The sequence below is a fragment of the Miscanthus floridulus genome, chromosome 7 (genome assembly GCF_019320115.1).
Source record: "Miscanthus floridulus cultivar M001 chromosome 7, ASM1932011v1, whole genome shotgun sequence".
NCBI classification, from domain to species: domain Eukaryota; kingdom Viridiplantae; phylum Streptophyta; class Magnoliopsida; order Poales; family Poaceae; genus Miscanthus; species Miscanthus floridulus.
Genome location: NC_089586.1, coordinates 128,747,097 through 128,772,879, shown reverse-complemented (window position 1 = coordinate 128,772,879; position 25,783 = coordinate 128,747,097). Strand labels below are relative to the sequence as shown.

General features: G+C 49.8%; 2 protein-coding genes across 3 annotated transcripts; one reads left to right on the top strand and one right to left on the bottom strand.

The window, feature by feature from the left end:
* Positions 1–2,274: 2,274 nt before the first annotated feature.
* On the bottom strand, positions 2,275–5,123 carry LOC136466265 (uncharacterized). Its single transcript, XM_066464666.1, has 2 exons — positions 5,041–5,123; positions 2,275–2,869 (listed from the first exon to the last, which is right to left on the bottom strand). The coding sequence occupies exons 1-2, from the start codon at positions 5,121–5,123 to the stop codon at positions 2,275–2,277; spliced, it is 678 nt and encodes a 225-aa protein (XP_066320763.1).
* Positions 4,908–18,812, top strand: LOC136467931 (uncharacterized). 2 transcript variants are annotated; one of them, XM_066466746.1, is made up of 7 exons: positions 4,908–6,076; positions 6,165–6,280; positions 16,497–17,099; positions 17,189–17,495; positions 17,692–17,857; positions 18,106–18,208; positions 18,311–18,812. In XM_066466746.1, the coding sequence occupies exons 1-7, from the start codon at positions 5,222–5,224 to the stop codon at positions 18,426–18,428; spliced, it is 2,268 nt and encodes a 755-aa protein (XP_066322843.1). In that variant the 5' UTR covers positions 4,908–5,221; the 3' UTR covers positions 18,429–18,812. The 2 variants fall into 2 exon arrangements, with proteins under 2 accessions (XP_066322843.1, XP_066322844.1); XM_066466747.1 differs by having other exon boundaries at positions 4,909–6,076; positions 17,189–17,480.
* Positions 18,813–25,783: the final 6,971 nt, after the last annotated feature.

The following is a 25,783-nucleotide window of genomic DNA, read 5'->3' as shown; positions in this document are numbered from 1 at the left end:
TTGTCGAACGACGAAAACTTGCCACCCTTCTTCAACCAAATAAACTCCAGAGTTGTCTTGCATACCGGGTATGAGAACTTCCCGTGGACACACCAGGCACTGAATATCCCATACGCTAGGAAGTCATGCATAGAGTACTGGTACCAAACATACATTTTGATGTTTTTCTTTGTAGCTCGGTCGTAAGTCCATACCCCTTCATTCCAAGCACTGATCAATTCATCATAAACAGGCTCCATGTACACACCCATTTTGTTTCCTGGGTGTCCAGGAATTCTCAACGTCAAGAATATGCTTTGCCATTGAAGGAGGACCCCGGGGGGGGGGGGGGAGATTGAGGGGGATAGTGAACACGGGCCAACAAGTGTATGGGGCCAACATCATTCCATAAGGATTGAACCCATCCGTTGCTAGCGCAACACATACATTACGGGCCTCAAGATCTTTGTCACGATGCTTGTGATTAAAGCTTTTCCATGCTTCACCATCAGCTGGATGTACCATCTTGTTAGGATTGTATCGAATGCCATTCTTGTGCCATGTCATCTGTTTCGCGGACTCCTCGGTCATGAATAGCAGTTGGAGCCTTGGTATGATCGGAAGGTGACGTAGGACTTTCATGGGGATCTCAAGCTACTCCTTCTGGCTATCACCTTTGTCTACCTCCACATACCTAGAGGATTTACACTTTGGATAGTACTTTGCATCCTTGTGATCTTTCCTAAATAAGACACACCTCTTTGGACAACAATGTATCTGCTCATACGACATCTTAAGTGCACGAAGGAGTCTCTGTGACACATAGAAGCTGCTTAGCAAAATACGACCCTTCGGAAGCAGCCCACCAATAACTGCCAACATACCATTGAAGCAGGCTTGACTCATGTTGTACTAGGACTTCAACCCCATTAGGCGTCCAATGACATCCAGTTGAGAAACCGTTGCCTTCTCGTGTAGGAGCTTCTATGCCGAAGACAACATTTGGTAGAACACCTTTCCGATTGGCTCTGGCTCCTCCTCATCCTCCTTCACCTCCTCATCCTCCTTCACCTCCTCCTCCTCTGTAGGTCTTTCAGCAAACATTGCTTCGTGAAAGTCACCTAACCATCCTGCTACCCCGCCATCAACATCAAATGCCTCCAAGCGTGGTCTCACCACCTCCTCTCTAGTACGATGGGCTTTACCATGGAACACCCACTGGGTATAGTTTGGCGTAAATCCATACTTGCAAAGATGTTCCCCCATGATCTTCCTTGTTTTTCTTTTCCTGTTTCTGCATTCGCTACAGGGATAGAATGTGTCTCTCGCTCTATTAGCTGCCTTGCCAAATGCTTGGTTCAAGAAACCCTCGATCTTGTCCATCCATTCAGGGGTGATTTCAGCCTGACTTGGGCGGCCCATGTACATCCACTCACGGTTATCCATCCTCTAGCATATACATGAGCGAGTAATATAACCACCAATTGAATCTGAACGGCATGCCTATTGTCTAATGGGTGAGGATATGTCCTAATCCCACCGCGGATGCGTAGATGAGGTTAGTTTACATGCTCTACTCCGATCTGAGATAGAATTTTTGCAGCACCTCCCCGCTGTTCTCCCAATACACGTCCTGGAAGGGAGAGTGTGTATCCGGAGAACAACAGGGAGGTGGTGCCAAAACTCTGTCTCGGATCAAAGCAGAACATAGAAACTACCCCATCTACGTATCCACGGGCTGTCCAAAAAGGTGGACAATCTGAAATAGATACGGTCGTAGATATGCGAAGATCCGCATACCTCCAACTGTATCTGTTTCGAACGAGAGACGCCTAACTGGGTTACACCGATCTACGACAACGATAAGGAAGAGAGGTTATTTATACCTAGGGTAGCGGTGGAGTTAGGCTAGCGGGGCAGTGGCGAGGCGACGCTGTGCAGGTAGGACCGTAGCGCCGACAAAGACGATCGTGGTCGCCTACGTACTCCGGGTCCCCTCCGACAGGTCCTGCTCTGCAAAAGAAGAATTATAATACTATAAGTTAAAAATTTCGGCAGAACCTCCCCTGTACGGGGAGGTTTCCAAAACCTATAAGAAAAAAGCCAGCACGATGGCCGACAACATATATACGGCACGAAGGCCCACACATCCACGTACGGCACGAAGGCCCACACATCCACATACGACACGAAGGCCATCAATGACATATAAGGCATGAAGGCCGACAACCGGGGGGCTTTATACCTTGGGTGGCGGTGGAGTCGGGCGACGTGGTGTCGGGGTCACCTTCGTCTCTAGCGAGGGGCGGGGACGACGGCGAGGATGAACGGCGAGGGGCGTGGCCGGCGGTCGAGGCTCCTCCTCCTCCCTTCTCCTTCCTCCTCCCTTCTCCTTCTTCCTTCTCCCTTCTCTCCTCCACCTCCCTTCTCTCCTCTACTCCCCTGCTCCTCCTCTCCTCCACTCTGGTGGTTCAGGGCCAGGGGGCAGCCGGGGCAGGGCACCACCGGCGGGTCCGTGTCCGGCGGCGGAGCGGGGCCGGGGCGGGGCCGGCTGCGATGGAGGTCGGGCGGCGGCAGGGCGGCGCACCACCGACCGGGGAGGGCAGACCCGGGCGTGGGCCGGCCGCGGCGGAGGTCCGGCGGCACCGGTGGTCCACGACGGCGGAGCGGGGCCGGGGCAGGGCCGGCTGCGGGGAGGTCGGGCGGCGGCGGGGCGACGCACCACCAGCCGGGGAGGGCAGACCCGGGCGTGGGCCGGCCGCGACGGAGGTCCGGCGGCGCTGGTGGTCCGCGGCGACGGGGCGGGGCCGGGGCGCGCGGCTGTGAGAGGGAGAGTGGGAGCGGGCCGGCTGGCCCGCTAGGGTTAAGTGGGGCGGCCCTTTGCCGAGTGCTGAGATGCGGGCACTCGGCAAAGAAATTCAGGGGTTCTTTTAATCCGAAAGATGAAAAAAAATTCTGAATATTCTTTGCCGAGTGCTGCAAGCCTCACACTCGGCAAAGAGGTTCCTTTGCCGAGTGCCAATTTCGACACTCGGCAAAGTTTTTTTTTCTTTCAAATTTTTTCTGTGGCATTTATACAGTACCTTGAAGCACATGTTCTAATTTGGAACTTTTCTATGACTTTTTGATATATTTTTTTAATTTTTTAATGTTTACTTGAATTTTTCTCGAAAAAGTAAATTTGAACTGCAGGTGCATGAAATATTAGAATTTAGCGATTCAAAAAATGGTATTCATGTTTTTGAGTGTATTTTGAGGCCGTGTGCAAGGACATTCGTGAAATTTCGAACATCTGTTTCACGAAACATGACCACCAACTTGTTAAAAAAGTGTTTTTTAATTATATAAAATGCAAACGAAGTTCGAAAATCACGAAACTTGTCGAGGTGTCGTGTCATCGCATGTAGAGGCTGTGGTAAAAAATTTAGAAGTTTCCGAGCAAGTTGTGACGTACGATGCCTAAAACCCAGACATCTCCACACTGTAGCACGGAGCCGGAGAAGCTCGAAATCGTGTCTCCACCGGCTCCTCCTCTTCTCCGTTCATTTTCTGCCTCGAAATCCAAAACGGCTCCGTGTTACAGTACTGATACAGTGTTTTTCACGGAGGAGCCGGAGCCCCTAGAAACTATGCCAAACACAGCCTAAGAGTAAGAGAACAGCTTTGGATCCTCTTTTCTGTGGCTGCTGCTAAGTGGTAACCTCCCTTATTTACTAGTTGTTCCTCCTCACTTAAGAATTAGGATTCCTATGTGTGGTTTGGTATTAAGCTAACTATTTAAAATAGTTCAGATATTTCCTTGCCTTGGTGTGGCTCCGGGTTATGAATGAGTTTGAGAGAATGGGAGAACCGTACCCAGCCGGCCCTGTTGCACTTAACCGTACGTCTGTTGAGCTAGGTTAAGCATCTCAAGCAAGATTAGCATTAGGAAAAGCTCCATATTGTTCTTTCTTTTCCCAGAGAGACAAAAAAAAGCTCCAGAATTTTTTGTGCACAAGAGACTTAGAAAAAGATCCCTTTTGGTAGGGTCTGGAGTTCTCCAAAACAAAGAAGCCATAGCTACGTTTTGGTGGCTTGAGCTTCTAGGCTCAAAACTAATTTGACTTCACTGTTTTTGATTTGGTTTTGGTTTTAAAAGTCATTGGTAGAGCTTATAAGCCAACCAAGAAGCACTTGTAAGAGTTTTGCCAAAGAGAACTTAAATCACCACTTGGATGTAGTGGATTTTAAGAATCTGATAGAAAAGTCTCAGAATCTCGTAATCCAATCCAAACAAGCAAATTCTAAGAGTAATCTAACACATAAAATTTCAAAAATTATGAAATAGGGTAATAGGCTCGTTCGGCTGGTACACAAAAGTATTGTGTACTAGTTTGTTTTAACTAATTTTGGCTAATTCAATAGTATTCTGTGAAAAAGAATAAGTCAAGACAAACCAAGCCGAACACGTTGAATATAATATAGAATACTTGGATTATCATTATTGCACTCAAAGAGGGCGAGTCGGCGAGACTCATCCGTTGCGGGCTACTAGCACTACCAGGAGATTGTCCGGAAGAAACAGACAATTCCACGTGTCCGAGTGGGCCCCGCCATGACGGAAACTCCATCCACTTCCGTTCCGCTCCGTTTCTCCTCAAATCCGTTGGCTCTGCACTAGCGGCGCAACCCCCCATTTCATACGCGTGCTAAACTTCACAGCGCCGTGGCATCAGTCAAACAAAATTTCGCTATATTTTGTCCAAAATTCAAATCAAATATATTTATGCACTATGTATGAATAGATACCATATACTAGTAGATATACAGGTGCAAATACGCGTGAGTGAAAGAGATACGCGGCCCAAACCAATTTTGCAACAACCAAAAAAGAATTAAAAGAATAAATCGCGGCCTTTTGTTCTTCGTCTTCCTTCCACCTTGCTCCTCTCTCTCCTTTCCTCCGTGAGTTGCGTCTCCACCTCCCTCCCCCTTCCTTCCGTCCTCGTCGTCCCCACCCAATCCAACCCCTTCCCCGAGGCTGGCTGTGGCCGCCGCTCCGGCTCTGGCTCGCAATCCAACCTCCAATCGCTCGCGAATGCCGCCTCCTCGCCGCGGCCCCAGCCCCGCCCTAATCCCCACCCCGTCGCCTCCGCATTAGCCATCTCCCGACCAATCCCTGCTCCTCGCGTTAGGGTTAGGGCACCCCGTCAATCTATCTATATATTGCGACAGACAGGACGAGTACCACCACCACCACCGCATGGGCGCCGCCGCCGACTTCCGCCGCGACCTCGAGGACCTCGTCTGCGACCACCTCGGCGGCTGCTTCTCGCCGCCCCCGTCCTCCTCCTCCTCCTGCTCCGCCGCGGCGGGGGGAGGCGCCGCGGACCATGAGCCCGACGACGAGGCCGAGTCGTCGGCGGCGCGCAGGCGGAGGCGGGAGTCGCGCCTTCTCAGCCGCTGGGTCGCGCGCCAGGCCGAGGAGGTGCTCTCCTCCATGGAGCGCGAGGTCGAGCGCCGCAACCGCGAGACCGAGCTCCTCGCGCTCGCGCGCCTCCACCCGGTCTCCACCCTCGACCCATCCTCCTTCCTCCTCTCCTCGCCCGCCGCGCCGCCGCCGCCGCGCCCGCAGGCGCCCTCCCCCGCCGCGCCCTCCTCGCTCCTGCAGATGTGGCGCGAGCTCGAGCACCGCCGCGCCGACGCAGCCCACGCCCACCCCTTCGACCGCGAGTCCTCCCCGGACAACGCCGACCGTGACCGCGAGCGCGTGCGCCAGATCGCGCGACGCCTCACGGACACCGCCGACGGTCCAACCGCCGCCGCCACCGCCACCGGGGAGTGGCTCGGCGAGACGGAGAGGCAGAGGGTCAGGCTCGTGAGGGAGTGGGTGCAGATGGCCAGCCAGCCGCGCGACTCCCGTGGGGGCGCGCGCAGGGACGAGCCTGCCGCCGGCGCCGACAGGGACAGGCGAGGGGAGCCTCCTCGGCTACGAGGCCGGCAGGCACGATTGGATGTCATCAGCCGGATGACCAGGGAGCGTCAGCGCGAACTGCAGGGAATATCAGGGTACCATGTCGTGTCGGAGTTCCCTCGCCGCAGCCGCAACCGCATCCAGGTGGGAACCTCGCGGCATTGCATTGCACGAACCACTTACTTGTGATGCCATGCGTGCCGGTTTGTGAAATCTGTGGCTTTCATCACAGGGACTGCTTAGGGGGAGGTTCTTGAGGAATGGGGCGCTTGAAGAGGAGCGACCACCATCTGTGGCAGCGAGGGAGCTCGGGCAGCTGAGGCAGAGCCATCGTATGCCCGCCTTGAGGTTAGCATCCCTTTCGATTATACAATACAAATCTCTATGGTAATAGGACCTATATATTTTGATGATTCTATAATCTACTATGTCATTACAAGTATGTTCCTCCATACACTTTCAGTGCTAATGGAACTCTTGGCTGGATAGTTCAATCACATCATTTCCACCCCTTCTGTACCATAGAATGTTGGGGAGAAATCACTGCATTATTTATGTTACTTTGATAATTCTGATGTATGAGGTTTGGAAGCGAGAATGGTTGCTATTTCCCACTCCCTTCCATTATTATAGTATAGCCTAGGACCCAGTTGTACAGCCTCATTTGTGTTTGTGGTCCCTTGACATCCTGGGGGTGTCTCTAGACAACACATTCCTTAGTCCACTAGCACATTGCTCGTTTGCCTTGTTTTCCTTATCTTCAGCGGCAAAAGTGTTTTACCAGGGTAAAAACACAGCGTCTTGTTTGATTTTCTGAGCCTCATTAACTCATGCTTTATCCCATGTCTCTCAAGGATCTTTAGTATCATAAGTACTGTTGCTGTTCCTAGAAGCAATTCTTTGATGGTAATACACCATATTTGTGCTAAAAGTCTAGAAAGGATCAGGAATTGTTTGTTTCATTGTTTGTTGGTAAAAAGATAAGTCTGAAATTAGGGGAATACACTTGCAAGCCAACTGAGAGTATTGTTTTACAGTAATCTGTCCGTGGCATTGCCAAATACTACAGTGTGGGCGTGGTAAAATAGATTGGAGATGCCTTTTTTTTGTTGGACAGGCAGTGCCTAGACATTGAAACCATTACAAATACCTACGGTGTTTAACTGTGTCCAAGTTTATCAAGTTATTCCATCATGCAATCTGTGCATAGTTTCTTAGTGGCGCCAATGCCACTAAAATTACTTCTAAAATGAACCAGAAGCCTTTTACTACGTGTCGGGGACCAATACTAGGGTACCCGAAGAGGAGGAGCTAATAACCATCAACATTGATTCGTCCGAGCAGTCAAGAGCGCGACTACCGCTTCGCCCGACCCCCAGGTGCGCAAACTCCGCTTCGCCCGACCCCTGAGGGTGGCTCCGCCTTGCCCGACACCGAGGCCGCGGGCTCCGCCTCGCCCGACCCCTGAGGATGGCTCCGCCTTGCTCGACACAAAGGTCGCGGACTCCGCCTCGCTCGACACCGAGGCCGCGGGCTCCGCCTCGCCCGACCCCTGAGGGCTGGCTCCGCCTCGCCCGACACCGAGGTCGCGGGCTTCGCCTCGCCCGACCCCTGAGGGTGGCTCCGCCCGACACCGAGGTCGCGGGCTCTGCCTCGCCCGACCCCTTAGGGCTGGCTCCGCCTCGCCCGACACCGAGACGGGGGCTCCGTCTCGCCCAACCCCTGAGGGTGGCTCCGCCTTGCCCGACACCGAGGTTGCGGGCTCCGCCTCGCCCGACCCCTGAGGGTGGCTCTGCCTCGCCCGCCACCAAGGCCGCGGGTTCTGCCTCACCCGAGCCTTGGGTTTCGGCTCCGCCTCGCCTGGCCTCTGGGGAGGAACTCCGCCTCGCCCGACCACGAGGCCGGGGGACTCCGTGTCGCCCGACGGAGACTCATACCACCGCCAACCACTCCAGGTCCAAGCGTATGGGCCTGGATCAAAGCTCTGACACCAGGGAGGTGACCGACACGTCCCGATATAACCCGTGGCCGTGACGGGCCATACCTGGGGATTCACATCAGGAACAGCGTTGGGCGTACCGGTGCTGTTCTGCCTAACCCCCGTACGAACACTGACGGGTGCGTCGGTTCACCACGACGTCTGCCAGGACGGAGTGGAGCGCCATGACCGGCAGACGACGCCTGCACATGGCGCCAGTGACGGATAGGGCCGCGACGAGAAGCTGTCCCTGTTGGCGTCTACAGGGTCGGCGGGACCCACAGAGGAGAAGAAGGACCCGGCGATCCTGAAGGACTTCTTCCTCTCGTTCTCTTCTCTTTCTTCACTGTAACCCGTGCTTTCCCTTGGCCTATAAAAGGAAAAGCAGGGCGTCCCATTAGGGGGCATCGGACAGAACTCGACTCGAATCGAGCACATCGCAACACATCACACCGATTCGGATTCGAACCCCGAATCGATTAGAACACACAAGCATACAGTAGAGAAGCGACCGAGCCCTCGACGCCCGTTCGCTCCTCTTCCCAGAGACTTGGGACTTGTCCCTCTCTCAACTATTTGTAACCCCTACTACGAACTTTTAGTGCTAGTAACACGAGTAGCAACAACGAACTGGACGTAGGGATATTTTGCCCGAACCAGTATAAACCTCGTGTCCTCTTAGCACACCACCCGAGATAGACGCGCAATATTAGAAATTTACTTGTTGGTGGCAACTCAAAACACCGACAATTAGCGCGTCTGGTAGGGGCCTTTTGCGCGTCTCGACATCCACACCAGGTGTCGGATAGCTAATCGCAACGTCAGCTGGGTCCCGGGCGCGCACGTGCCCTTCGGGGATCTAGACTTTATCGTCACGATGGAGGGAGAATTGGCGATGGCTCCCGCCGCCGTCCGACCTCTCCACTCCGCCGGCCTTGACGCGATCGCCGAGGCGCTTGAGGAGCTGCAGCTGCACGCACTGGAGGCCCGCGCCCCCGGGAGCAACCAGCTCTTCGACTTCGACTACGGGTGGTTGGAGCGCTAGCTCGACGGCTTCCTGGGACCCCGACCGTCCCGGGAAGACCTGCGCCACCTCACCTTCTCGTTCGCTAACGTCACGGCGCAGCTTGCCGGAGGGGAGCCGCTCTCTCCGGAATACCTCATCCGGAGCGCCCCGACAGTGCTCCTGTTCGGTCTCCGCAACGCCGCAGAGACCGATGGCCACCTTGTGGCATGACGCACGCCTCCGTCCCCCACGAACGACGAGTTCGTGGAGGCGATCGAATATGTCGCGGAGTCTTTCCACGACCTTCTCGCGGGAGAATCGGAGTCGTCCTCCAGCTCTGACTCTAGCAGGGGGAGCCATCACCCCTCTCGTGAGTGTTTCATGACAGGTACCCCTGAGGGACACGTCGAAAGCATCCACGAAGAGGAGGCTGCCCTGACGAACGACCTCGACGACGAGGTCGAGGGGGAGATAGGGGCCCCACCCCGCCTGCGGGTGGAGCAGCTGAAGGCCCGACACCTAGAGCTCGAGGAAGCACGACTCCAGCTCGAGTAGGAACACGCGGAGCTCGATCGGGAGATCGACCGCCAAGGAGACAGTGGGCGCGCGCGCCATGGCCCGCGACGTGAACCAGAGGATCATTGCGGACGATGAAGCCCTCCCACACTTCGCCCGGGCGAGCCAGAACATCGCTGCTGCGGCAGTCTTGCTCTGTGGGCTTCCGGGGCCCGCAACGCCCGAGGATCGTCGGGCCCACCGCGAGATTCGCACGCTGCTCGAGCGTGCAGCGGCGCAGCAGGCCGAGAGCTCGCTATCTCGGCGACGCGAGCTCGACGCCAGCCAGCGCACGCCCTCAGAGCGACCCGGCAATGACGCGCCAGTCCACCAGGTGCCACAAGGCGGCAGGCAGCGCACCGCGGTCCCGGTGCATGAGCGTCTCGGCCGCAACCGTGACGCACGCGACGCCCTCGACGCCCGCAAACGTATCCGCGACGACCCGAGAGAGGGAGTTAGCCGCGGCTATCATCCTCGGCGTCCTTTTGGTGCAGCTCGTCCCGCTCCTTCCTGACCTCGGCGGCCTCCTCGTCGTCCCTCCGCGATCTCGCCGACAGGGCCTCGAACGCCCTCTCGGCCTCGTCAGCATGCCGACGTGCCTCGGCCGCCCGCGACCGAAGACTGTACGCCTCCTCGGCAAGGGGTGTCAGCTCAGCCACCCTTTGCTGGGCGGCAACAAGCTGAGCGGTCACTTCCCCGCGCAGCCGCGCCTCCTCGACGACGTGGTCCCAGGTTCCCTTCTGCTCACGAAGGAACCGAGACTTACCCCGGTTGCGAGCGATAAGGGACTGAAAGGAGACGATGGTCAGAATACAAAAAATATATAAAGAAAGAAAAGGGCGAGAACCAGGGTCAAGCAAATACCCGGCCGGAGGGAACGACAACGTCGTGCAAGGCACCTCGGGCGTGGTCCAGGGCTTCGAGCATGGACGCGATCCCCACGTCGAGGCTCTCCCGCTCCATGCTCTCTGCGTCGTCGTCGAGAGTGAAGAGCGTCGACGTCGGATCCTCCGGACTCGCCCACCGGAGCAAGGGCTTGCTCCACGCAGGCGAGTCACTGCCCACCGGCGCCAGGGCCAGGGATGGCTCCCCGCCGGCTCCGATCGTCGCCGACCCTCCTCGCCGTGACGTCCCCGCCGGGACACTCCCTCCGGCGACGGAAAAGGTCAGCGGTACGGACGTTGACTCCTCTCCGAGCACCGCGACCTCCGGGGACCCCTCGGCCGTGTCCCCCTCCGTCCGGCCCACGCCAGACGCCGTCACCTGGGCCCAGCTGCGACCCGCCTGTCACAGTCGCCGCCATCTCCGCTTGCGTCGGTGGAGTCCTAACCGGCTGCGTCGCGCCCGCCACGGTCGGCGCCACGAGCGCGGTCGGTAGCCCTGTCCGCCCCATCGTTGGCAGCGGTATCGCCGCCATTGCCGACTGCTCCGCGACCCCCGATGGCGTCCCTTGAGCCCCCGCGTCCGCCCGTCCCGCCAAGGGCACGGGCACCACCGTGGGTGGCGCCTGACCGGCCGTCGACGCAGTCACGCTGGCACCGCTCCCGCCCGAAACGGGCGCGACGCCAGCCGACGGCTGCCGCCTCGCTTGAAGGGCGACGCTCTTCTTTGGCGCCGGCGCCAAAGGATTACGCTGTCTCCCGACGCTGCAAGAGACGAGAAGCATAAGTCACGATGAAATCCGACCAAAACAGAGAAACAGAGGAGCTGATGACTCACCTCAGCACCGTCGGTTGGCGGATACGTTTGGGGGGCGACCCCTTCGACCTCTGCTCCGCCTCGTCAGGGTGAGGCCGTTTCGAGCCCGCCCCCTGCTCTTGGGCAGAGGGGCTCGCTCCCCTTGGATCTTGGGGCGCGACGGCGGAGCCACCCACCTCCGCTGGCACCTCGGGCGCGGTGGCAGAGCCGCCCGCCCCTGTTGTCTCCTGGGGCAGGCCGGCGGTACGGCCCGTCTCCGCCGGCTCCCTGGACGTGCCCTCCCATCCGTGGAACGGGAAGGGTCCTGACTCCTCCAAGGACGAACCGATACCTATCAGCACATCCTCGTTCTCCAGGTCGTCCCACTTGATGTGGTCGACTACCTCGTCGCCGTCTCCATCATCATCATCACCGTCGCTGTCCGTGTCCTCCCTTCGCTCCCACGCCTACAGCTTTCGCTGCTTCGTCTTCCTTTTGTCCTCCTTCGCCTTCCTTAGCCGCTCGCCCTCGGCGCGATTCGCCGCCCTCACGGACGAATCCCTCGGCAATGGCGCCGTGTGATCCGTGAAGATGAGGTCCCTCAGTTGGTCCCGTCCCTCTCAAAGTTAGTATCAAGGGGTCGGGAAATCAATTGAAGAGGAGATATGAGGAGGGAAAACTTACGAAGACGACATGGCCTGGTTCCGGCCACATCGGAGGATGTCCTGGTACCGGGTAGACGAAGTCGAGGGGGGCGCCCGCGTCGTCCCGCGAAGGCTCCATCGCCTCCTTAATGCGTTGCGCGACTTCGGAGTGGGGGAGCGCTCCCTCGGCAAGCGTCGTTCCGTCGAATAACGCCTCGGGCGCCATCGCGTACAGCGGAAGCGCGCACATCATCAACGACACCACCCTCCTTGCGTGGTAGCCCCCGATGATGCCCGACCCCTTCAGGCCGCTCTCCTTCATGATTTGGATGGCGGCGATGTGGCCCCGGATCTTCTTCTTGTCCTTCGGAACGCCCCACTTCCTCCACGACTCCGGAGACTCTTCGATCAGGCGGCCGATGAACTCCGGCAGAGGGGCGACGGCGTCGTTCTTGAGGTAGAACCACTGCGATTGCCACCCCTTGTTGGACGTTGACAGCCGCATCGGCGGGTACTCGCCGACTCGGTTGTTCCGAAGTTGGATGCCGGCGCACCCCATCGGCATGTGCAGTTCCTGCCTGCCGCTCTTCTCCCTCTTCTAGAGGGTGACGGCAAAGAAGTACCTCCACAGATCGAAGTGGAGCCTGATCCCTAGGAATCCCTCGCACAAGGCGACGAACGCCGCCATGTGTTGGATCCCGTTGGGATTGAGGTGCTGCAGCTCGATCTTGTAGTAGTGCAGCAGCCCCCGAAGAAATCTATGGGCGGGGGTCGCGAACCCACGCTCATGGAAGTGGGCGAACGACACCACATCGCCGTCGGGCGGCGACGGCAGATCCTCCTCGCCAGGCAGCAGCCACTCCTCGGTCGAGGTCCGCGCGCGAAGAAGACCACGACGGACGAGGCCCTCCATGCGCTGGAAGGTGATGTCAGAGCGGCACCACGGATCCATTGGAGGTGGGGACGGTTGGATGCGGGCTCGACGGGGGCGGGGATGCGGAAACGGGGAACCCTAGGCGATTGGTGGCGGCGGTTGTTGCTGCGGAGGCAAGGATGCAAGGTATGGAACTCGGGGGGCGAACCCTTTGGTTTTATAGGGGCGACGGGTGCGAGGAAACCAACCGCCCGCCAGGATCCCCGCGCCTGCCACGATCAGCCACAACATCTCGCCGTGGGAAGTGCGCACGTAATCTCTGTCCGTTCCCTTGGAAAACTTGTTGGACGTTTCGTCTCTCCGGATGGGCCACGACTCGTCACAAGTAAGAGGAGTATGGATAAAAAAAACACCTCTACGGCCCGTCTGGGCCCAGGAGTTCGAAGGTTGGCCCATCAACGGGTTCGACAACCGCTCCGGGCGCCCTTGGAGTAAGGGATGGAAAGGGATGGGCCCGCAAGCGGCCAGTACCCAGGCGCACGAGCGCCACGGGCATCCTGGCCCACGATCGAGTCTCGGCCGGGTACGATCCATGGTTTTTCCCTGAAGAAAGGCAGTGAGCCCTCGGGACCGGTCGAACGGACCCGAGAACTATATGGATTGACCGCTGAGAATCTAAAGTCGGTCACCAAGCGGACCCTAGCCGGATCCCCGCGAACGGGATGCCGGGATCCCACTCGAACTAACCAGCTAACAACTCACCGAGCACCATGGTTCGTCCATAGATGAAAATCAGGGCACGGCTCACCCCTCCGGTTGCGGAAACCATTATTGACGGAGTGATAATCACAAAGGCGAGTCGACCTTCGACCGGACCCCCGCTACACGCGGGGGCTCGAGGAAAGTTGACTCGCAAGGAGATCGGACGCGCGGTCACAGAACGACGGACCCCCGCGGGGGTCGAAATTCAGGAAAGACCTTTTCAAACCCCCCAAAATTTCACGGCCATACCCGCGAAGGGTCCGACCTCGACGAGAGGGAATCACCGTCCCCGGGACATGCCGTGGGCAACAAAAGAAGGCCGAGGCCTTCAGAGTCCTTCTGTTCGGAAAAGCCTCCGAAGGAGTATTCTACTCCTCCACAGGCTCAGGGGCTACTGTTGGGGATCAATACTAGGGTACCCGAAAATGAAGAGCTAATAACCATCAACATTGATTCGTCCGAGCAGTCAAGAGCGCGACTATAGCTCCTGACCGACCCCCAGGTGTGCAAACTCGCCCGACACCGAGGCCGCGGGCTCCGCCTTGCCCGACACCTGAGGGTGGCTCCGTCCGACACCGAGGCCGCGGCCTGCGCCTCGCCCGACCCCTGAGGGTGGGTCCGCCTCGCCCGACACCGAGGCCGCGGGCTCCTCCTCGCCCGACACCGAGGCCGCGGGTTCCGCTTCGCACGAGCCTTGGGTTTGCGCTCCGGTTCGCCCGGCCTCTGTGGAGGAACTCCGCCTCGCCCGACCCAGAGGCCGGGGGACTCCGTCTCGCCCGACGGAGACCCATACCGCCGCCAACCACTCCAGGTCCAAGCGTATGGGCCTGGGTCAAAGCTCTGACACCAGGGAGGTGACCGGCACGCCCCGATATAACCCGTGGCCGTGACGGGCCATACCTGTGGATTCACGTCAGGAACAGCGTCGGGCATACCGGTGCTGTTGTGCTTAACCCCCGTACGAACACTGACGGGCGCCATGACCGTCTGCCAGGACGGAGTGGAGCGCCATGACCGGCAGACGACGCCTGCACATGGCGCCAGTGACGGACAGGGCCGCGACGAGAAGTTGTCCCTGTTGATGTTTATAGGGTTAGCGGGACCCGCATAGAGGAGATGAAGGACCCGGCGACCCTGAAGGACTTCTTCCTCTCGTTCTCTTCTCTTCCTCCACTCTAACCTGTGCTTTCTCTTGGCCTATAAAAGGAAAAGCAGGGCGTCCCATTAGGGGGCATTGGACAGAACTCGACTCGAATCGAGCACATCGCAACATATCACACCGATTCGGACTCGAACCCCGAATCGATTAGAACACACAAGCACACATTAGAGAAGCGACCGAGCCCTCGGCACCTGTTCGCTCTTCTTCCCAGAGACTTGGGACCTGTCCCTCTCTCGACTGTTTGTAACCCCTACTACGAACTTTCAGTGCTAATAACACGAGCAACAACAACGAACTGGACGTAGGGACATTCTGCCCGAACCAGTATAAACCTCGTGTTCTCTTAGCACACCATCCGAGCCATACGCGCAATATTAGAAATTTACTTGTTGGTGGCAACTCGAAACACCGACACTACGGTTGTTGTGTTGTTAGTTCTCTAAAGCAAAACCGTAGGCTAGGTTTCAGGTGCCACTGTTGCTAATTATACGGTCCTTCTGATGGCAGGTCATTCTTGTTCTATACGTTATAGACTATTCACCAACCAAATAGGCTTTAAATGCTACTGCAAACTGTATTGATGATATTGACTAGCATACTCCGGAACCTTTTGTCCCTGAGTCCAGCCTCTGCATGTCTTAGTGTAGTTTGATGGTGATACCAACTATCTTGTTCTTACTACACCCACTCGTCAAGCACTCAAGCTATATCTCTTGTGCTGTTTTAGTTACCCTAGTTTGCTGCTGAAGAGAATCCTCTTCCTCTTATTCAGAGTACCGATAGCATTAAATGATGGTATGGGTCTCTCTTTTACAAGTGGAGCTATTGATCATTTTCATGCAATATGTTTTTGATGTACAAGTGATTGACTCATGAAAATAAGGGATAACGTATCTTTTATTGCTACCAGTCCCAGTTCTGATGCATCAGTTCCATGTATTTTATTCTGTTCTTCCAGTTCCTTCATTGCCAATGTTATTCCTTATACCTTGCTGCATCTAAAGTTCTACAACAAGTGTCATTGCTTTAATTTTTATGGCACCCAAGAAATAGTATATTTATACTAGGATAGCATCTCTTGATTACTTGACATGTCCTTGTTGCTGATCCTTGATACAAAGATATATAGAATTGGTCAAAGTTAGAAATGATTGACTGCTGCACCCCACTGGTGAACTTTTTCTGTGACTGGAGGGATTTTATATATTTTTTTTAAAAAGCAATACATAAATATTATTTGTTCCAGAGCGGTTAAAAGAAGAGAAAGGGTATCAGCGACAGAGATTACTATCGGTGTTTATGTTCTTGTGAGTTGTGACTTCTACTATCTATTTCGCAAGACTAGAGGACTAATATAAATATATGGTATGGGTCTTGTTGTACTGCTGGCAGGCTTGATAAGTGTACATGCTAGGGGAGAGATTATGGACTGACAGATGCAAATGCCAAACTGAGAGCTCAAAGTCTCTGTAGTATATAGTTTATTTTTAAGTTAAATATAAAAATGATTTTAGTAACTTTAAAATGTAAATGTCAAGAGGTTTTTGCTATAATTAATGATATATTGGCCAACATGGTAGTTTCTACACAATATCGACGTGCATCTTGAGTGCTAAAAAAACTGAATCCAAATAACATGAAAGAGAGGCAGTACTTTTTGCCACCACTGTGTTTCAGAGTTTATTTTACGTGTGGTATCAAGGTTCACATGAGCTGATACCAAAAAAAACTCAATGGATGTTTGCCTGTTAAGATTGCTCACAACAGTGCAATTTACATCTCTCGATGCTTGTGTTCTATGCCAAGTCCTTATCAATTAGAGCTCTTGTTATGCGATACTGTATGTAAGTTTATTTCCCTGACACTGTTCCAATTAATAAAAGGTAATTTATTGTACCTTTTTCAGATCAGAGAGTGTTGCAAGTAGTCAAGATGTTAGCCAATCTGATGCTTCTGTGGCTGAGAGTGTTAGATTACTAGGTAATGATGAATCTCAGCAAGGGGCTGATGTGGCTTTTACTGATAGTGAGGATACCGCCCAAACATTGCTGGAGAATGTGGATTTACAAGAAATGGGTGCAGATCGTGCCGAGGCACACTCACCAAGTATACCTTTGGATGGCATGGCTGTGATGCAAGAGTCTCTAACTCAAGGTGATAACATGCGGCAAGATGAGACCGATGACACGGGATTCTGGCAGTCATCTTTGGATGGCAGGCTTGATAGGTGGCCCAGTGAGATTGATGAAGGTGCTGACAGAACTTGGGAAGATAATGCAGAAGACTTACACAGTGAAACTGTGGAGGATGATGACAGGGAGCATGGTCATCTACAAGAAGAGCATGATGGATGGCATGATGACGAGTCTCATGGTACCATGGAGAACTGGCAAGATGATTACCAAGATTCCGCACTTGATACAGGCCCCATTCCTAGGACCGAAAATAGGTTTATCCCACCTGACGATGACAATGTGTACAGCATGGAACTTAGAGAATTACTTAGCAGGTATTTTCTACCTTCAGTGGGTATTTCTCTAAATGTCTTTATTTTCCATCTAATTTATTCTCAAGGTATTTCATGTTTTGAATTGCCAGGCGAAGTGTGTCCAATCTTCTTAGTAATGGTTTTGGTGAAAGTTTGGAGCGATTAATAAGGTCATATGTTCAACGGCGTGGTCATGGTCCCCTCAACTGGAATCTTGATGCAGCCATGCCCGCTTCAAATGCACCAAATGCAAATCAGGAACAAGAAAGGAACCCTGAAACTCGGCAATTCCAGGCTCCTGTCAATAGACCTGCCCTTGTTATCCCTCCTCCACCTTTGCCACCGCGACAACCATTATGGCACAGAGAACTGCGTCATAACAACTGGAGCAGCAGACACAGGGTACATGCAGATCCTGTGCGTTATCTTCTCATTCAATGATGGAGCTTTTGTATAGAAAGGGGAAAAAAATTTCTACTAGTGTGCTGAGTCAAAATAAAAAATGGGATCATATTTGCGGTCATGCCATGGATTTAAATTTGCTTGAATATCTTGTGTTATTTATGTTAAAAAAATTACATCTGAGGATTCATTTGGTTTTGTATTCTTGCAGGAATGGGATGCTATTAATGATTTAAGAGCTGATATGGGTAGACTTCAGCAAGGGATGAGCAGCATGCAGAGGATGTTGGAAGCGTGCATGGACATGCAGCTGGAGTTGCAGCGTTCTGTGAGACAAGAAGTGTCAGCTGCCTTGAATCGATTTGCAGGACCTGAAGGTTGGACATTTCTTTTTCTTATAACATCATGATTGCAGTACTGTTTCTATATCTAATATGAACAATGGTTTGCACCAAACCTGAAACTTCTTTTCATTATTTGCTCAGCAAGTTTTTATTTATTTCCTAGTGACTGTTACCATCAATTGAGGTCTGCTTGTTTTCTGTACCCCTTTTTTTTCGGGTTTCCATTCATTGTGCAAGTATGCTTGGTCTTATTGAACTGGTTGGTTGCTTGTGTTTGGCAGGATTCTCGATGGATCTGTCTGAAGATGGATCAAAATGGAATCAAGTGAGGAAAGGAACCTGCTGTGTATGCTGTGATACGCAAATCGATTCTCTACTGTACAGGTGGGTACTCCGCATCGCATTTCAGGTTCCTTGTGCACAAGATGGTGTATGTGTGATTTGTGATTTGTAATGTTTTAAACCTTTCGGGTGACACGATGGCAGGTGTGGGCACATGTGTACTTGCTCGAAATGTGCAAATGAGCTGGTGCGCAGCGGTGGCAAGTGCCCGCTCTGCCGGGCTCCCATCGTGGAGGTGGTCCGTGCATACTCGGTAATGTAAAGTGGTGGAAGATACAGTCAGTAGGAAAGGGAATAAGTTAACGGCAAGTGAAGTTTTGCTGCAAGTGAAGAAAAGCTTGTTCAGGAAAAAGGGACCCAACCAAAAAAAAAAAGCTCTCTCGTTTTGCTCCTTTTGTTCTTCGTTTCTTCTTCTTTGTGTATCTATAGGGGAGGCTACTTACGTTGCCCGCATATTCGTTGCCTTGCTGCTTGCGGCGCTGAGACGCAAGCGGCAAAGGGCATGCCATTGATTTTTGGAAGAGCTTGCGTTGGGAAGGGAAGGTGTCTCCAGTGCAAGCTGTTTCACTGTATATTTATACACTGACTGATCCTCAACCGAAGCAGACACCAGCAATGCATTGATATATACCAGGTTCCCTGACTACTCTCTAGTCCTTATTTTCCCGTGAGCATGGACCTGTGATGTGGCTAGTGTTTGGTGCGTACCAACAGGTATGCTGCTGGTTACATCTGCATCAGTCCGTGGTGTGGTGAGTGTGTAGCTTTCAGATCCCTTTGCCTTTGGTACACTTTCTCATGCATGGTCCGTGCTGTTTCCAGTTTCTGGTGTACGCTACACAGAATGTACATACATACATATGAAAATTGATGAAATACAGTATTATGCTGTGCATACGTCTTTCGCACCCAGCATTGCCTGCAATATGAGGTGCGAGGCATATGCTGGGCTTGCAATTCCAGCCACGTTGGGGCTGGGCCAAACAGACGACAGGCAGCAGGTGAGACTACAAAAACATGTCCTTCATGTTTGAATGAAATGGCAATTTACACGTTCAAATACAACCGAGGAGTGGTTGGTTGGTGATCCAAGTACTACTCGAATTTTCGGGTTAGGGTACCGCGCGGCGTTTACACATGTTTGATTTGGGCTCTCACGTGCGCAAGCGGGCTGAAATCAATTCTGGTGTACCAAATTCAAACTCACTAAATTTTTGACGTATATGTACCAAAACATTTGAAATATCCGTGATATTTTTAAACCCTATACTAATGCTAGTTGATGGGCCACCGTGGTTTGGTTTCTTTGCCCGTTGTAGCTGTGCCGTCAGGGGTGTTGTGAGATGATGTCAGTACACCAACAGGCGTCCTACAGATGATCTCATCGATTCGTATAAATAGTTAGGATTAGAGATTAGATTAGTAGTTAACTATAGCACTATGAAGGGGCATGTCCCTTCAGTAATAGACTGTTCTAGTGAACAGTTGCCTTTTCCGAACAATCACGTCCGTACGACGTGACCCTTCATTTGTATACAATCCAAAGAGATCAATGAAACAGACAGTTGTTCCCAAATCTTTGTTCATTCCATTCACTTTCAATAGGTTATCAGTCACTTTCGCTCTTTAGGAACAGGAGGAGAACGACAACAGAGGCACGTATGCCTCTGCACCACCATCGTTTCTACGGGGGTCAATCTGATGGAGGAGAAATTATGCCTAGTGGACAGTGGTACCACTAATTCTATACTTAGAGAAACAAAGTATTTCCAAACTCTTACAAAAAGACAAAGAAATATTTTGACGATCGCCGGGCGCGATGCTACAATAGTTGGCTCTGGCCGTGCCACTATTGTACTCTCCATGGGTACCTAGATTACAATTGAGGATGCATTATTGTATTCCGATTCAAAGCGTATCTTGTTAAGTTATAGAGATATCCATCAAAATGGTTTCCATATAGAAACTCGTGATAACAATAATGAGGAAATTCTCCTTGTTACTAAAAATAGCGGATATGGCAAACGAATTGTTGAGAAAATTCTCTCTTTTCCGTCCGGATTGTACTACACATACATCAAACTCGTACCGCATGTTGCGTACAAGGTAATTTTTCAGAATGTTGATACATTCACAACTTGGCATGAACGCTTTGGACATCCTGGTATAGGGATGATGCGAAAAATTATCAGCAATTCTAATGGTCATGAGTTAAATACTGCTAAATTCCCTAAATCTTCATATTTTATGTGCACTTCATGCGCTACAGGGAAATTGATCATACGTCTATCGTTCGTTAAGATCTAAAATGAGCCACTAAAATTTCTTGAACGCATTCAAGGAGATATTTGTGGCCCCATACAATCACCGTCTGGACTGTTCAGGTACTTCATGGTTCTAATAGATGCATCTACTAGATGGTCTCATGTGTGTCTTTTGTCCACACGTAACCATGCATTTACAAAAATAATTGCTCAAGTTATTAGACTTAGAGCACATAATCCTGAACATCAAATTCAATCAATTCGAATGGATAATGCTGCTGAATTTTCCTCAAAGGCTTTCAACGATTATTGTATGGCTTTGGGAATTCAAGTTCAGCACTCTGTCCCATATGGTTTAGCATAATCCCTTATTAAGAGAATTAAACTCATTGCAATACCATTATTACAAATTTGCAACCTACCAACTTCATGTTGGGGTCATGCAGTCTTACACGCTGTTGACCTAATTCAATTGCGACCAACTGCATATCACGTAGTCTCCCCATTACAATTAGTACGTGGGAATATGCCAAATATTTTCCATCTGCGAAAATTCGGTTACACTGTATATGTACCGATCTCACTGCCTAAGCATACCTCTATGGGTCCACATAGGAAACTTGGTATCTATGTGGGATATCAATCTCCATCAATTATCAAATATCTCAAGCCTCTTACAGGAGACTTATTCACGGCTCGATACGCTGACTGCATATTTAATGAGGACCATTTTCCGGCATTAGGGGAAGACTTTAAGTACCAAAACGAATGCTAGGAAATCATCTGGAATGCCCAAGGCATCCCCCCTCAGATCCACGTACTCTAGAGACTGAACAACAAGTTCAGAAAATCATAAACTTGCAACATATTGTAAATAACCTGCCAGCAACATTTACTTATTATAAGGGTGTCACTAAATCCTCTTATCCTGCTCGCAATGCGCCTGAAAGAGTGGAGGTACCAATAAAAACCATTCAACTCCCACTTTCAAAGAAGAGGGTGAGAAGTACAGCCGCTCCTAAGGATAATGCTATAAGTAAGCGTCCGAGGATATCGAGGGCGAAATCCTCCAAATCAGTAAATCCAAGCCAACCTCAAGTTGGTAGACACCCAATAGTAAATAAAAATCCAACACTAGGACCAAATCCACAACCCGGATCAATGGTGCATCCAAATTCTGATCCTAGGATATTGGAACACCCTGACTCTATAGTTTTGAGAAATGTTGAGTCAAATAATAGGGTAAAAAGAAATTTCCATCAATTACATAGATTCTAGAGAATCATACGATCGTAAGACTACTGTTGTCGACATGTACTTTTCCGCAACAATTGCAGAAATATTTCTCAATGATCCAGATCCCAAGACCATGGCAGAGTGCAAAAAGCGCTCCGATTGGGCTCAATGGAAAAGAAGCAATTCAAACTAAGATAGCCTCGCTCACTAGAAGAGGGGTATTCACATCTGTAATACCTACACCTTCCAAAGTCTTTCCTGTAGGCTTTAAATGGGTTTTCGTCCAGAAACAGAATGAGAACAATGAGGTGGTGAGATATAAAGCGAGGCTAGTAGCACAAGGGTTCACGTAGAGACCCAACATTGATTACAATAAAACCTATTCTCCAGTAATAAGTGGAATTACTTTCCGATACTTAATATCATTGACAGTTCAAAATCATCTATCTATGCAGTTGATGGATGTGGTGACAACATATCTATATGGGTCACTTGATTCGGACATATACATGAAGGTTCCCGATGGAATCCAAATTCCAAATCCAAACGCAAATCGCAACATGTATTGTGTAAAACTACAAAAGTCATTATATAGCTTGAAGCAGTCGGGATGAATGTGGTACAACCGACTGAGTGAATTCCTTCTAAAAAAGGATACACTAACAGTGATGATTGCCCATGTGTTTTCATTAAGAAATCTCGAACAGGATTTTGTATCATATCCGTGTATGTTGATGATTTAAATATCAGTGGCAGCCCAAAGGATATAGAAGAAGTACGCAAACATTTAAAGATGGAATTCGAGATGAAGGATTTAGGTAAGACTAAGTATTGCCTAGGCTTATAACTTGAGCACCGTCTTTTAGGGATTTTAGTGCATCAATCAGCCTATATCTAGAAAATATTGGAGAAATTCAATATGGATAAATCATGCCCTAATAAAACTCTGATGGTTGTTCGTTCCTTAGAAATAGGGAAAGATCCATTTAGACCACGGGATATTGAGGAAAAGATGTTGGGACCAGAAATCCAATATCTCAATGTCATTGGCGCACTTATGTATCTTGCAAATTGCACCAGGCCTAATATCGTATTTGCAGTTAACTTACTGGTTATGCATAGTGTGGACCCAACTCGTCGTCATTGGACGGAAGCGAAGTGTATCCTCAGATACCTTAATGGCACAAAGGATCTTGGTTTATTCTTCAAGAAAAATCATGATCCCAGTATGATTGGTTATACTGATGCATGTTACTTATCTGATCCTCATAACGGAAAATCCCAAACAGGATTTGTATTCCTACATGGAGGTACATCTATTTTATAGAAGTCTTCTAAGCAGACTCTGACAACGACTTCTACTAATCATTCTGAAATTATTGCTCTATACAAGGCATCACGAGAATGTGTATGGCTTCGTAGAATGATTAACCACATACAATAGTCATGTGGTACTGGTTCAATTGAATCACCTACAATTATCTATGAAGATAATTCTGCTTGTGTTACATAGATGCAAACATGTTACATAAAGAGCAATATCACTAAGCATATTGTTCCTAAATTGTTTTATTCCCATGAATTACAAGAAAGCGAGAAAATAAACATCTTGCAAATCAAGTCATGTGATAATCTCGTTGACCTATTTACTAAGTCTTTACCAACTTCTGTGTTCCAAAAATTGATACATGGAATTGGTATGCGGTGACTTCGAGATTTGCCAGAATCAGGGGGAGACATCTCCTAAATGTTAACCTGTACCAGCATCATATATACTCTTTTCTTTCACAAGTTTTACTTACAAGGTTTCTTGTTAAAGTTTTTAATGAGGTAATATTAACATAAACATGTGTCATATTTCCTATTTTCCCCACCAGGTTTTTGTGAGAAATATCAAAGACACATATTGTCCTCACAACTCATCCATGGTTTTTCCCTAAAAAAGTTTTTCATGTGAGTTATTCAAGAGACAATACCAATAATATATCGTTATATTTTCTCCTAATTTTTCCACTGGATTTTTACATGAGTTTTAGCGCATATCACTTTATATTGCTTCTCATATTTTTTTCTGAAATGTTTTTTGGGGAAGTAATCTATATGTTGTATCTCTAATATTTTTTCGGTCACTTGATTTGGACATATACATGAAGGTTCCCGATGGAATCCAAATTCCAAATCCAAACGCAAATCGCAACATATATTGTGTAAAACTACAAAAGCCATTATATATGGCTTGAAGCAGTCAGGATGAATGTGGTATAACCGACTGAGTGAATTCCTTCTAAAAAAAGGATACACTAACAATGATGATTGCCTATGTGTTTTCATTAAGAAATCTCGTATGGGATTTTGTATTATATTCGTGTAGGTTGATGATTTAAATATCATTGGCAGCCAAAAAGATATAGAAGAAGTAAGCAAACATCTAAAGATGGAATTCGAGATGAAGGATTTGGGTAAGACCAAGTATTGCCTAGGCTTATAACTTGAGCACCGTCCTTCAAGGATTTTAGTACATCAATCAGCCTATATCTAGAAAATATTAGAGAAATTCAATATGGATAAATCATGCCCTAATAAAACTCTAATGGTTGTTCGTTCCTTAGAAATAGGGAAAGATCCATTTAGACCATGGGATATTGAGGAAAAGGTGTTGGGACAAGAAATACCATATCTCAGTGTCATTGGCGCACTTATATATCTTGCAAATTGCACCAGGCCTGATATCGTATTTGCAGTTAACTTACTGGCTAGGCATAGTGTGGACCCAACTCGTCGTCATTGGACGGGAGCAAAGTGTATCCTTAGATACCTTAATGACACAAAGGATCTTGGTTTATTCTTTAAGAAAAACCATGATCCCAGTATGATTGGTTATACTGATGCAGGTTATTTATCTGATCCTCATAACGAAAAATCCCAAACAGGATTTGTATTCCTACATGGAGGTACAGCTATTTCATGGAAGTCTTCTAAGCAGACTCTGACAGCGATTTCTACTAATCATTCTGAAATTATTGCTCTATACGAGGCATCACGAGAATGTGTATGGCTTCGTAGAATGATTAACCACATACAATAGTCATGTGGTACTGGTTCAATTGAATCACCAATAATTATCTATGAAGATAATTCTGCTTGTGTTACACAGATGAAAACATGTTATATAAAGAGCAATATCACTAAGCATATTGTCCCTAAACTGTTTTATTCCCATGAATTACAAGAAAGTGAGAAAATAAACATCTTGCAAATCAAGTCATGTGATAATCTTGTTGACCTATTTACTAAGTCCTTATCAACTTCTGTATTTTAAAAATTGGTACATGGAATTGGTATGCGACGACTTCGAGATTTGCCAGAATCCGAGGGTGACATCACCTAAATGTTGACCTGTACCAGCATCATATATACTTTTTCCTTTCACAAGTTTTACTTATAAGGTTTCTTGTTAAAGTTTTTAATGAGGTAATATTTATATAAGCATGTGTCATATTTCCTATTTTCTTCACTGGGGTTTTTGTGGAAAATATCAAAGACACATATTGCCCTCACAACTCATCCATGGTTTTTTCCTGAAAAGGTTTTTCATGTGAGTTATCCAAGAGGCAATACTAATAATATGTCATCATATTTTCTCCGAATTTTCCCACTCGATTTTTGTAGGAGTTTTAGCAACATATCACTTTATATTGCTTCTCATATTTTTTCTAAAATATTTTTTGGGAAGTAATCTATATGTCGTATCTCCAATATTTTTCCCACTGGGTTTTTAATGGAATACCAATGATATAGTGATTTATTTAAATCACACTCATATATGCTATTTTCTCCTTATTTTCGTATAAGGTTTAAAGAAGTTTTTATAGCATATCTATATATACATATTCCTTAGATTTATCTCACAAGATTTTTCGAGGAATCCAATCATACAGCTGCATTGATCTCAAAGAAGATTCGATCAAGGGAGAGTGTTGTGAAATGACGTCAGTACACCAACAGACGTCCTACAGATGATCTCATCCATCCGTACAAGCAGTTAGGATTAGAGATTAGATTAGTAGTTAACTGTAGCACTACGACGGGGCATATCCCTTCACTAGTAGACTATTCT

Excerpts from the sequence above, each read along its gene's own strand:
- LOC136466265 (XM_066464666.1), bottom strand. The coding sequence starts at position 5,123 with ATGGCTAATGCGGAGGCGACGGGGTGGGGATTAGGGCGGGGCTGGGGC. Across the intron at positions 2,870-5,040 it reads GCATTCGCGAGCGATTGGAG|CACTCGGCAAAGGGCCGCCC; the intron begins GTTGGATTGCGA and ends CCCGCATCTCAG.
- LOC136467931 (XM_066466746.1), top strand. The coding sequence starts at position 5,222 with ATGGGCGCCGCCGCCGACTTCCGCCGCGACCTCGAGGACCTCGTCTGC. Across the intron at positions 6,077-6,164 it reads GCAGCCGCAACCGCATCCAG|GGACTGCTTAGGGGGAGGTT; the intron begins GTGGGAACCTCG and ends CTTTCATCACAG. Across the intron at positions 6,281-16,496 it reads CATCGTATGCCCGCCTTGAG|ATCAGAGAGTGTTGCAAGTA; the intron begins GTTAGCATCCCT and ends TACCTTTTTCAG.